This window comes from Hippoglossus stenolepis, chromosome 19 (assembly GCF_022539355.2).
Source record: "Hippoglossus stenolepis isolate QCI-W04-F060 chromosome 19, HSTE1.2, whole genome shotgun sequence".
Taxonomy (NCBI): Eukaryota; Metazoa; Chordata; class Actinopteri; order Pleuronectiformes; family Pleuronectidae; genus Hippoglossus; species Hippoglossus stenolepis.
Genome location: NC_061501.1, coordinates 10,921,063 through 10,932,518, shown reverse-complemented (window position 1 = coordinate 10,932,518; position 11,456 = coordinate 10,921,063). Strand labels below are relative to the sequence as shown.

Genomic DNA, 11,456 nt, shown 5'->3' with positions numbered 1-11,456 from the left:
CCTGCTGACTTACTTCACCGAGTTTTCGTTAAGTGCAGGAGGATATTTGTGGCAAATATCTATTTGAAGGATTAATAGAATGAAGTCTAATGACTTCAGTAAACTTTTTCCTCTCACACCACGAGGGTAATGAAAATTAAGCATAGTTCCAATTGAGGGGTTGGGGTTAGGTCGGGGTTAAAATGCAGAAATCTGGAGTGAGTGCTACAGAGGGATCTCGTGTGTTAAAAAACAACCTGACGTGTTCCTTATTGAAACAACAATCTGTGAGTTAAAATCCCCTTATAAAAAAGACACAATACTTATATTAAATGAATAAATAAATAGTTTCAGAGGGACCACCAACACAAGAGGAGCAGCAGTAGGTTGTGTTTTTTTCAACAATGCATCACCATGAAATGTCATTGTCCCGACATGATCCACCCATTCATCTACCTGAACCCCCCCCTCCCAAAAAACTCATGACATTCACATCAATCACTGCTGTAACTTGTGTTCAGTTCTAATTATCAAATACTATTAACGAAACCTGCTTAAGAATGTTAGCATGCTGATACAAGCAATTACTTCTAAGCACAGCTGTGCTTCTATGCAGCTTGGCATTGTGACGTTTGCACAGAAAAGCAAAGTCTGGCACGTGCCCCCTCATTACTGTGGATGTGGTGCGTTGCAAGAACTGATGGCCACAGTTCACTGAGCAAAGCAGGACTGTGCACAAAGTTCACTTCTGTTGACGTTCGTGCCACAGTTGCTGTATTTGAAACCACAACTGGTGTTAAAAAGTGAAACTGCTCACAGAAATCAAAGCATCGTGTGTGAAGTTGCTGAGTTTTGTACAAGACGGCACCTAAAAGCTGCCACTTTAATATTTATATAAGTATAAAATATGATACAAAGAAACAAAAGTATAAATACAATCAGTTATTTAGCAGCTGGGAAAGGTTTTCAAAGCACTTCAATAGGTAGGGACCCATCGGATCCGGATTGTTCTCTGCAGCTGCAGGTTAGAGAAAAAGAAAAAAACATATTTTCAAACAATGATAGGTAAAAGTTTAATGTTCAGACTAAAGTGTGAGAACAGAGGCTGATACTCCGGCCAAGTAAATAAAGGTTTACCTTTCTTAGAGATGGTGTGTGCCTCGTCAATTCTCCGTCGTATTGAGGGACACTTCATCGTCGTCTTGGCCTTTGACGGGAAATTAGAAAGACGATTAAGGGTTGTGTTTATAAGACGACAACTAGGAGATGAGGCTGAACCGCTATGTAAGAGTAAAACGAAAATTTCAGGCAGATTTATTCATTTACAAATGTATTTGGGCTTTTATCCAAAGCGACCTACAACTGAGGGACAACACTAAAGCTTCTGTACAATGGGACCTTGAAGTAAGGACACGGTGCTAAATCTGTTCAATGAGACAAAGTGCAGTAGATCAATGTCTAACGGGCAAAGAACCAGAGAGCATGAAGACACGCCAGGACTTGACTTGACGTATATCGTCAGTAAACTCCAATACTAGCCCATAAATGCCCTAAAATAAACTTTAAGTGCTCAGGGACATGTGTGTGTGTGTGTGTGTGTGTGTGTGTGTGTGTGTGTGTGTGTTTATATGGGTGTGCAAGTACCCTCTGATTGTTATGGAGCAAGGCCCAAAGTGCGGACGCTCCCATACAGCGAGTCTCCATCTCTTTGCTTTCCAGGCAGCAGAGGAGCGTCTTCATGGCTTTGTCTGCAGGAAAGATGAGCAGATAATCAGAGCCCTCATCACATGGTATCAAGTCTTTCACTTAGACACATTGGAGTTAAAGTAAAGATTAAATATGGATCTAACACCTCAAACCCACATTACGTTTTGCATGTACACGTTGGTAAGGCACCGTGTCAACCCTTCTGATAAGATGATTGTCTCACACACACAGGAAGTGGGGTGCAAAAAGTGTGAAACGAAAACAAAAGCTACATGTCGCAACAAATTCCGACCACCTGGACCCGCAACTCCCACCTGCAGCTCGCAATGCACAGGGGAAACACACAATCTTTTTTTTTAGCATCACTGCAACTTCCTCTTCCTCTTGTTTTTTTCCATCTACGTGTCTTAGAATCATTCATCTTCATACACTGTGCACCTGCTGCATTCAACCCTTAATTTAAATATGACACCCTCTAAAATATAAGCACTTCACCGTTTTCAGTATTTTTATAATAAATATGCACAAGAGACAAAAAACTAGCGCTGTCTTATATTTTTTTGTCAGGAAAGGTAAAAGTGCCTAAAAGCAGTTGAGAGATTCACGCGTTGATTTCGTTTTCCAGCAACAGTTTGACATTTAGGTGGATGCGCCTGTTTTGCTTTCTCGCACAGAGATTTTCAGGAGATGAGCAAATCGATATCGCACATCTGTTGCCTCGAGCAGGGAGCTGGGGTCAGAACGTGGTTAGCTCAGCATAAATACTATAAGCAGGGGAAAACAGGTTGCCTAATTACTGCTCACACGAGGGTGGTGTCAATCTTCTCATCTAACTTAAGGCAAGAAGAACTATTTGTTGAATAATAAAATACTATATTTTTTCTTCTGCCTTCAATGTGAATAATTGCAAATCACTGCTTATATAAAATACTGTTTGTATCAGATGATGAAACCCTGAGATGTGTGTTTCATAAAATACATCTGTGTTTCTGTATTTCCCTTTTGTACGTGAATTGCCTGGGATCAGTATCTGTAGCCCCTGATTTCCTGTCATACCACTGGCAATGACGTGAGGCTTGTTGGCGGGCCACAAGCAGAGGTTGTGAAGGGTGAGCAGCGCATTTCGCCGGTGAGCTGCCAAGTCCGCCAGCAGCTCCAGGACTCCGGTCACCCTCAGGAGACTCTGCTGGATGTCTTCCGCGAACGAGAGGGTGACCAGCAGCTTCAGCCACAGGCCCAGTACGCCGCCACCACCACCTGCCTTGGGTACTGGCACCGAAACGAAGGCTTGAAGGAAGTTATTCTGACAACAACAGAAAAAAAGAGTTTCAGTGTCATGTGTAAAGACAGAAACATTTATAACATTGAACTTTTGAGTTCTGTCATGTGACTCCACCCAAATGCACAAAGGCATTTGATTGGATGACTTGAACCTTTTGCAGGAGGCCCCTGCAGTCGCGGGACATGGCGAGGTTTGTGAGGAGAGAGAAGGCCAGCTTCTGGACCGGGCTGTTGTCCGGGGCGAGCCCTGAGGCCAGCTTCATGACAGCGTGCATAAGAGAGCTACTGGAGGAGCCTTTCGATCCTGGCGGTATACTCCCACAGAGAGAACTGCATGCTGGGAGAAAGGAGAAGCAAAACACTGATGAAAAAATCTAACATTTTGGAAATATTATGGTTGTATGTAGTTTTGTAATCATCCAAAGGAGACACATGCCAGTCTGCAACTACTTATGCAACTACTACATTGTCTCCTATCTATTCTAAGCAGCTATGCTAACTGCTAATCCAATATAAACACAGTGAAACACTTTTCCTCTTATTCTTGGAGCTGGTTGCTTCTTGCCGTTTACCTTAGAGCTACTTCACTGGGCTTCCAGCGCCACTGACCTGCATGGCTGTCTGCTCACGGTACCAAAACATCTGTGCACAGCTGCATGCATAGCTTATTTTTGATGCAACATCTGGCCAGCACAAATGACAAATGAAAAATAATGACAAGGAGTCGAACTTTGTGGCCAAAACAGTGTAACCTGATGGAAACTGATGAAATCAGAAGAAAAACCTTTATCTTTATCTTTAAACTGGATTGATGTGAACTCACTATGAAGGCAGTGTGACTGATGATACTAGAGTTGGTGGTTTTTGATACAGGTAATCCTTCCTGAAATGTTCCCACAAAGCATTTTGAGCTGCATTTCTTGTATGAAAGGTGCAAAACAGATTATGATCATTATTATTATTTCCACACATTGACAAACAAGTGACACATGCTCTATTATTTCCATTATCACGTCTTACTGTATCACCTCATTAACGCAGCCCTAACAACAATTATTTAGCCGTAGGTGGCAGCTACAATTTATTCTACAACAAGGCCATTCACAATGTAAATAAAACTAAATAACTCAGAACTAACAGTCTCTCTCTTTCATCATCATATTTACACCAGTATATAATTGACATGACTAATTGCTGCGGCAGAGGATTACATGCAAATTCCAGAAAATACGACGTCTGACACTGATTGATGTTGCACATTGGCGAACATGACAGCGAGTTGGTTATGCTAATCCTAAAATGGTAACACGCAGCAACAGGCGTATGCTGATGTTAGCCCGAGGTTATCTCAATACCTGTCAAGACGGCTGACGTATCGTGAAATTGACAAGGGAGGTCTGCTTTACAGTAGATCTGCTTCACTGGTGTGAGTCAAAGCCGTTCGCACTGCCGCCTCTGATCTGATTCAGTTTCGCAACCATGTAACATATAGAACTGATCATTGTATTGAAGTGCAGATAAAAACAGATGTTTCCTTTTTTACCCTGTGTGCGTCTGTGGGAACAAGTTTGGAGGCTGCTACAAAAATATCCATGAAAATATGTGTTGCACAGATGAAAACAACAATCTGACTTCAAGTAAGAGCGCAAACAAAGGCTCGGATGAAGGAGGTAGACTGGAGATGAAACGTTGGGTAGAAATGTAGCAGTCTCCGGAGACGAAGTAGTAGCCTGAGGGTGGATGGTGTAATACTAAGCCTGGCTGCATGCAGGCTGAACGCAACCTGCTGTTCAGTTAACCTTTAGGGAAATGCTGTGCCGACTTCACTGGTTTCTGGTGCTTCACAGGTTGAGCTTACAGGGGGTCTAAAGTGAGCGAGTTTAGATCAGAGCACACACACCCACTGAGGAACCGGTGCCAATCAAACAGAGTAACACACACACACACACACACACACACACACACACACACACACACACACACACACACACACACACACACACACGTTCAGAAGTGTAGCAACTTCCTTTCCTTCACGGATTAAGCTTATTTCCATTGCACAACTACACTAATTACACATGCGTACAAAACACAAATATATCAAAGTGACCACGAGCTGTTTATCAAATCCATCCCATGATTCTAACCTTCTCGACCTTACATCTTTCTCTGTGATTTCCGCAGCTCCTACGTTTGCATGACAGAAAATATCAATATCTCAGGCAACTCAGATGCACTCTGTCATTCCCCACATCATCTCACACTGGTCTGAAAACCCGTCGCCATACAAGCAGCCATGCAGCTTGGTCCCCACGTCCTGACACTGTGCCCATTGTGACTGGCAGTCGAGCAGGCGCTGGTCTTATACAGTGAGACACAATGTTGTTCAGTGGTCACTGGAGAGGACAACGGGCTCTTAGTGCGACGTGTGCGTGACTCAGACTCCGATTGCTAAATGCAGACGGAGGCGATGGGCAGGCACGGGCCAGGCACAGTGCCTGTATAAACACACAGACACACACAGACACACACAAACACATATAAAGACCTGTGGTGCAGTTGGCTGTATAGACACACAGAAGCTCCAGCACTGCCTCCATGTTGGGGTCGTCCAATAGGAGCCAAGGCCAAAGAGCATAGAGGGTCAGTGTGAGGCGAGCATCTGAAGCCACCACCTACAGACACACATATACATGGATACACAACATTAAACCCACACACATACAAGGAATGCAGGCATGTGCATGACTACAGATGCACAACTGCTTAAAGTAATAACACATATTAGAGAATTTAACAGCACAAACAAAGATGGCAGCAACATAAAACCCCTCAATATTTTGGTAACTGTGCAGGAGAAACACGCAGGGAGGACAATAATTGCAGGGTGCTGCCGTCAAGCCTCCCTTGCTATTTAGTCAAAGGTAACCACCAGTGCCTGAGAAGCACTTAGAGAATGAAGACCAGCTAATATGCTCTGTAAGTAATTGTAGGTAATGCCCATAAAGTGTTTAAGAAGCTAAACTTGCTGAGACGTTAGCAGGGCCATGCACATTTAGGCGAATCTCATTTACAGGCATTTGTGCGCCGAGGTTCCATTAAAAAACAATTAGCAGTGGGGAATTAAAAGGCAGACGCAGAGGCTCACTTTGCATTCATCGTTGCGGTAAAGAGCGCTCCGCAGGATCTCCACACTCAGCCTGACTTCCTTTAAATGGGCTTCTTCCTGATGATATGAAAAGACAAAACCAAGATCAATATTTCCGATTGTCCCAAGTTGAAAATACAGTTTAATGAACATTTAATGCTCAAAGCAGCAATTTGACATTTGTGATATTTTTCCAAAAACTCATTCAGGTTGGATTCAGATTGTTATTCCACCCAAAGGAAAAAAATAAAAAATAAAAACTGAGGCAGCACAGAAACGCTGAGACTGGAAATTTCCAGCCAGTCTCTGTTCACCTTTTTGCGGAGAGAAGCCTTGCTGGGTCGGACTGACTCCAGGTGGAGCTGGGAATGAGTCTGCTTCATTTGCTCCACACAGCTGTCGATTAAACCAGCTGGAACACACAAGAAAGTCAGGATCAGATGATACAGATTTTTATTTTAGTTAACTTCAAGTTATTGCAAAACTGACAACAGGTTATAAAGAAACCAAGCCAGTTGCTGCGGACTTTCTCCAGAGTTTCTCTCTGCTGTGTAGTTGTAACCGCATCTGACTGGAGAATCTCCCACTGCGGTCTTCATATATGAAAGGTAAAATCTGGCGAAAGTCCGGACCCAGTTGCGCGGACATTCTCTGGAGCTCATGTCTAACAACAGCTCGCATGTCTCCTATGGGGAACATAAGACAACAAGCTGGTGACTAAATACTTTTACAGATTTTTGGAATTACCATCGGCCGCATGGCTTTGAGCTGTGGGGCTGCATGCCAACAGCGTCGTCAGAGCTCTTGCTGTCAGCTTCTTTAAAGGGTCCTGAAGGGTCCTCTTATCAAAACTCTAGCATCAACAGACACAGAGGGACACAGTGACCAACATACACATCCATACACTCCAAAAATACCATGGTCCAGACAGATTACTCCACAAGATCCACCCCTGCACGTACCTGGAGTAACAGTTCACAGAGCTGGCCGGCCGAGGGACCATTCACAATGTCAGTCAAAGAAGTTGCACACTTGGAGTTAGGGGTTGTGGCCTCGTCACCTCGACTCTTAGTCTCCTCTGTGAAAATTGCACAGAGGAATTGCAGAGCGACTGTGTGGAGCTGAGGGTCTGCAAACTTCTCAGTCACACACACTGATAATGTTCCTGCAAACACACAGAAAAAAAAAAAGTGAGGTTGTGGGAGATAACTATACTTTCCTTTTTCTGAGTGACACTGCAACACAAACTGAATCTCAGCAAAGACAAAATGACAAATCCTTTGTTTAAATCCCTCGACAGCAAGATATTTGTCCATGACTGAGGCCGCATGCACTGTTGGAGGAGACACTTATCATTTCAATGCACGAGCAGACACCCAGATATCATAAACATTTACACAGACATAAATACACACACAAAGGCTCAGCATTCATCTTTCGGTGGACTCATCAGATTTTCCTGCTGTGCCATTAATCATGTAGAACGATGAGTAGGAGGAGTAGAGGTTGTTTAAGAAGAGGATGCAATTATCTTCTCCTGGCATCTGTTCGGGAAAGTTAATACACACAGCAATGATGCAACTAATGTGTCAATATGATGGACTTACAAAATAAAAAGAGGAATCCAGGCTGAAAAGAACCTAAAATACTAATCCTGATTATTAAGTGAGTTGCCACATTTGGAATAATTACTGTAATCCTGATTATTAGAAAATGTATGATTTGAAGGAAAACATTATCTTACAGCTGGATGTTATCATCTACTAAAATCTTGACTCTTAAAGAGCAGTGGCTAATTTGAATTATTTGAGACACCTTACACACAACCACAAACATGCAAATGGGCAAAACACGACCACATTGAGAAAACATCTTCATCACCTTGATGATATACATGCTGCAAACAGGAAAAAGCAACAAACCTGGGTGGGCTACATACATTTTTCAAAAACGGACTTCAGTAACAAAATTCTGTTGTGTTGTGCGTATGTGTTTCTGTATCTGGTTGTGGTTGTGTGTATGTGTGTTCCTGTATCTGGTTGAGGTTTTGTGTATGTGTAGTGTGTTCCTGTATCTGGTTGTGGTTGTGTGTATGTGCAGTGTGTTCCTGAATCTGGTTGTGTGTATGTGCAGTGTGTTTCTGTATTTGGTTGTGGTATTGTGTATTTACACACATGTGTTATCCAATTGATGAAGATGTTTTCTTAATTTGCTTGGGTTTTGCATTTGTTTTTATGACTGCAGTGAATTGAGCTTTTGGGACCACCGTTCATTAAACTATCATTGCAACATTTTAAGAAACAAAACAAAACATATGATTATATATTATATATGCAGCCTGAACCAGAATAATACATTTTGTCACTTTTACTCACTCACATTACCACATACACACACACGCGCGAACAGAGCACAGAGTATCTGTGTACCTGCAAATGTCCGCCAGCGTTTCCCCAGCGCAGCGGAGACAGATGGGTACGCCGCTGAGCTGTCCCTCCTCACCAGAGTAGCCAGGAGCATAAACACGTCTGCCCAGCACAGACAAACCGTGTCCCGCGTACCTGCATCTGAAGAGGGGAAAGAGTGAGTCACAAATTTAACGACACGAGACAGCCACAAAGCCACACACAGATCACACTGTGGAGCACTCTGCACACCATGTGGGACACATGTCTCCAGAGGACGTGCATTTGAAGCATTGATGAAGGTAGCTGTGATGGTAGTATATACAGTTTTTAGGCTAAGGAAAATCTTTCACTTCTAATTAAATTAAAGATTCTGACCTAATCCTTTGGTGTCCAGCATGAGAACTGCAACCAGAGTCGTCAACAGCTGTTTCGTGAAGTCCAGCTCAGGAATCAGTTCCTGGTTCACTGTGATACACGACTGCAGCAGCTTCGAGAAGCCGGACAGGAGCTGGAGTAAGGTGACAAACTAGAAAAAACAAACACACGCACAGATTAGTACAGATTGACCAAACATGCAAGCAGATACACATGTACAATGTTGTTATGTTTTTGTCTGTGTTTGTTTGTTTGTCTGTTAGTTAGCAGTATTATGCAAAAACTACAGGGCAGATGAGCACGACACCACTGAAAGATGCGTTATGGGTCAGGAGAGAACCCATAAAATGCATCTGGATCAGGAGGCGGATCAATTTATTTTCACTTTCTTTAACATTGCAAGATTTTCGTAGATTTTTCAGAGAGTAAATGATGGATCTTGATGAGACATGTTTAGGGGACTAATATCGATGAGTGTGTGCAATTAGATGCAGATCCAAATAAAAATCTGGAACTAGTGAATAGAAATGTGGTTTCATAAGGGAACTTTTTGGCCCTGGCGGAGATATGTAATCTCTGAGTGCCCTTTGAGTTAGAGAAGAAGTGAGTGTATAGTAAAGGAAAAAAAGTAATTCCTCCTTAAAGCTAATTTTCTTGCTTTGAGTACGAGCTTGAGTATTCCACCCACACTGAGACATGGAGGTGCCCTCAAACCGCAGAGCACTGCTGTACTGACACCGGCGCTGAAATATACCAGCCCACGTTTTCAGCGGTGGGTTAAAATAACACAAAGGAAAATAAAAGTTGAAAAAGTCTTCTGAACTGTCGATCACAAGATTCCTTACCTGGCTCTTGATGTCTTCTCTCTCTCCTGGCAGCACGTTGGGTGAATTCAGCTCATTCAGACATTTCTCGATGGGCCTGATTTCCACTAGACTGAGGGAGAAGAGAAGCATGATGGGAAAGGTTGTGTGTTTGCAGCAGAGTTGCTAGAGGGGAATGAGGCTACAATTAGCATGAATTCTCTGCTGAATAAAAAATACACATGTATATTTTTTATATCTTTCAATATTATAAAAAATACACCAGGGTTTTACACTGCCAAACCCCCAGAGAATGAAACTAAATACTAAAACAATGGATTAGATGTATCAAAAATGAATATACCAGGTAACTCTTAAACCTGCTATACTCTCTGTATATTAAATATTTTGAGTTCTATTAATGATTGACACATTACTGGGGCAAAGGTGTTCACTGAGCCTCTGACCTGGACAGGGCCTGGAGGAGCTGGTTGTGTCCGATGGCAGTGAGGGTGAACTCAGGCAGGATGGACAGCAGACTAGTCAGCAGGCCGCAGTGGGCCGTCAGGAGGTCGGGAGTTACCATGACGACGGGTTCCGCGGCCAATGGCTCGCACTGTCTGGAATCTTGGGAGGTAACAGAGTCACTGGTGTCCGTGTCACTCTGGCCTGTGAGATACATCAATAGACAGCTAATAGAGAAGCTTCCCCAAAAGAATGCACACTGTCACGTCTCTGATCAAATAATCAAAAACATCGAAAGAATATCAAAAAGCTATTTTCGACTTTTTAAATCGCTCCAGGTGCATATTCCACAAAACCAGGCAACGAAAAACCGACAACTAGTCTTTCTCCCACGGCTGCAGTGACGTCTCTAGCCATCTGTAAAGAAACACATTTCTGTGCATTGAACACTAGGGGGCAGAGGCGTAAGTCTAACCATGCACATGTGCAAACACACACACACACACACACACACTCCCTCTCTCTCTCTCTGTAGTACCTTGAGCCGTCAGCCTGCTGGCAGGAGTATCTTCTGAGATGCTCAGTGAGGAGAAAGCCTTAGGGATGTGTGGCTCTGAGCCTCTAATCTGAAATGGATAACGTGAAGATGTGAGCATCAGTTATATTTAACTCAGCTGTTTATTTGTTGGTTTGTGAATCCAAAGGAACAAGAGCTTTGCTGACCACAGTGCTGGATGTAGAGAGGGAGCTGGAGGGTCTCCGAGAGCTAGCAGCTGGTGCTGGAGGGTCGCATCTCCAGAACCACAGAGAACTCTCAGAATCTAGACAAACAGATAAACAAAATGACACATTAACACTTACATTAAGAATAACACGATTTATGGGTATAAAGACAAACAACACAAAATTGAAGGAAAATCTTAACAATACAACTGCTGGTTACATATTTTCAGACCCATATTATACCACTTAAAACTGGTTTAGTTTTCTCTCCTCCGTCATTAGGAAGATAATTTCCCACAGATACAAGAAGCACAGCTTACCCAGTGACTCACTCTCCTGGGAACTGCCACTGCCAGCAGGTTGTACGTGGAACGTGTACCTGCCTCGGTAACAAATGGAGGCAGAGAGAGCCACATGCTGGAAGAACTGACAGTGGTAGAGCAGAGCCTGGAGCGCCGGGAGACCCACCAAAGAGAGGCCAGACACCTCATCATGGACACATGGGTGCTGGGAGAGGGGATGATCAATGTGGGAAAGGTGAGCGCACAGGAAACCACTGCATCACCT

At 43.3% G+C, this 11,456-nt stretch overlaps 1 protein-coding gene across 1 annotated transcript in view; it reads right to left on the bottom strand.

Annotated features, from left to right (window-relative positions):
- Nucleotides 1-819: 819 nt before the first annotated feature.
- Nucleotides 820-11,456, bottom strand: part of rttn (rotatin) — a 33,059-nt gene continuing 22,422 nt past the window's right edge. Inside the window, exons 33-49 of the mRNA XM_035142223.2 lie at nucleotides 11,210-11,396; nucleotides 10,890-10,987; nucleotides 10,705-10,792; nucleotides 10,169-10,370; nucleotides 9,744-9,834; nucleotides 8,899-9,049; nucleotides 8,545-8,682; nucleotides 7,078-7,280; nucleotides 6,863-6,968; nucleotides 6,430-6,527; nucleotides 6,116-6,193; nucleotides 5,516-5,642; nucleotides 3,120-3,304; nucleotides 2,743-2,989; nucleotides 1,624-1,727; nucleotides 1,117-1,186; nucleotides 820-997 (exon numbers count right to left, since the gene is read on the bottom strand). Coding sequence (XP_034998114.1) covers nucleotides 918-997; nucleotides 1,117-1,186; nucleotides 1,624-1,727; nucleotides 2,743-2,989; nucleotides 3,120-3,304; nucleotides 5,516-5,642; nucleotides 6,116-6,193; nucleotides 6,430-6,527; nucleotides 6,863-6,968; nucleotides 7,078-7,280; nucleotides 8,545-8,682; nucleotides 8,899-9,049; nucleotides 9,744-9,834; nucleotides 10,169-10,370; nucleotides 10,705-10,792; nucleotides 10,890-10,987; nucleotides 11,210-11,396 — 2,253 coding nt within the window. The 3' untranslated portion in view covers nucleotides 820-917. The remainder of the gene's footprint in view (nucleotides 998-1,116; nucleotides 1,187-1,623; nucleotides 1,728-2,742; nucleotides 2,990-3,119; nucleotides 3,305-5,515; nucleotides 5,643-6,115; nucleotides 6,194-6,429; nucleotides 6,528-6,862; nucleotides 6,969-7,077; nucleotides 7,281-8,544; nucleotides 8,683-8,898; nucleotides 9,050-9,743; nucleotides 9,835-10,168; nucleotides 10,371-10,704; nucleotides 10,793-10,889; nucleotides 10,988-11,209; nucleotides 11,397-11,456) is intronic.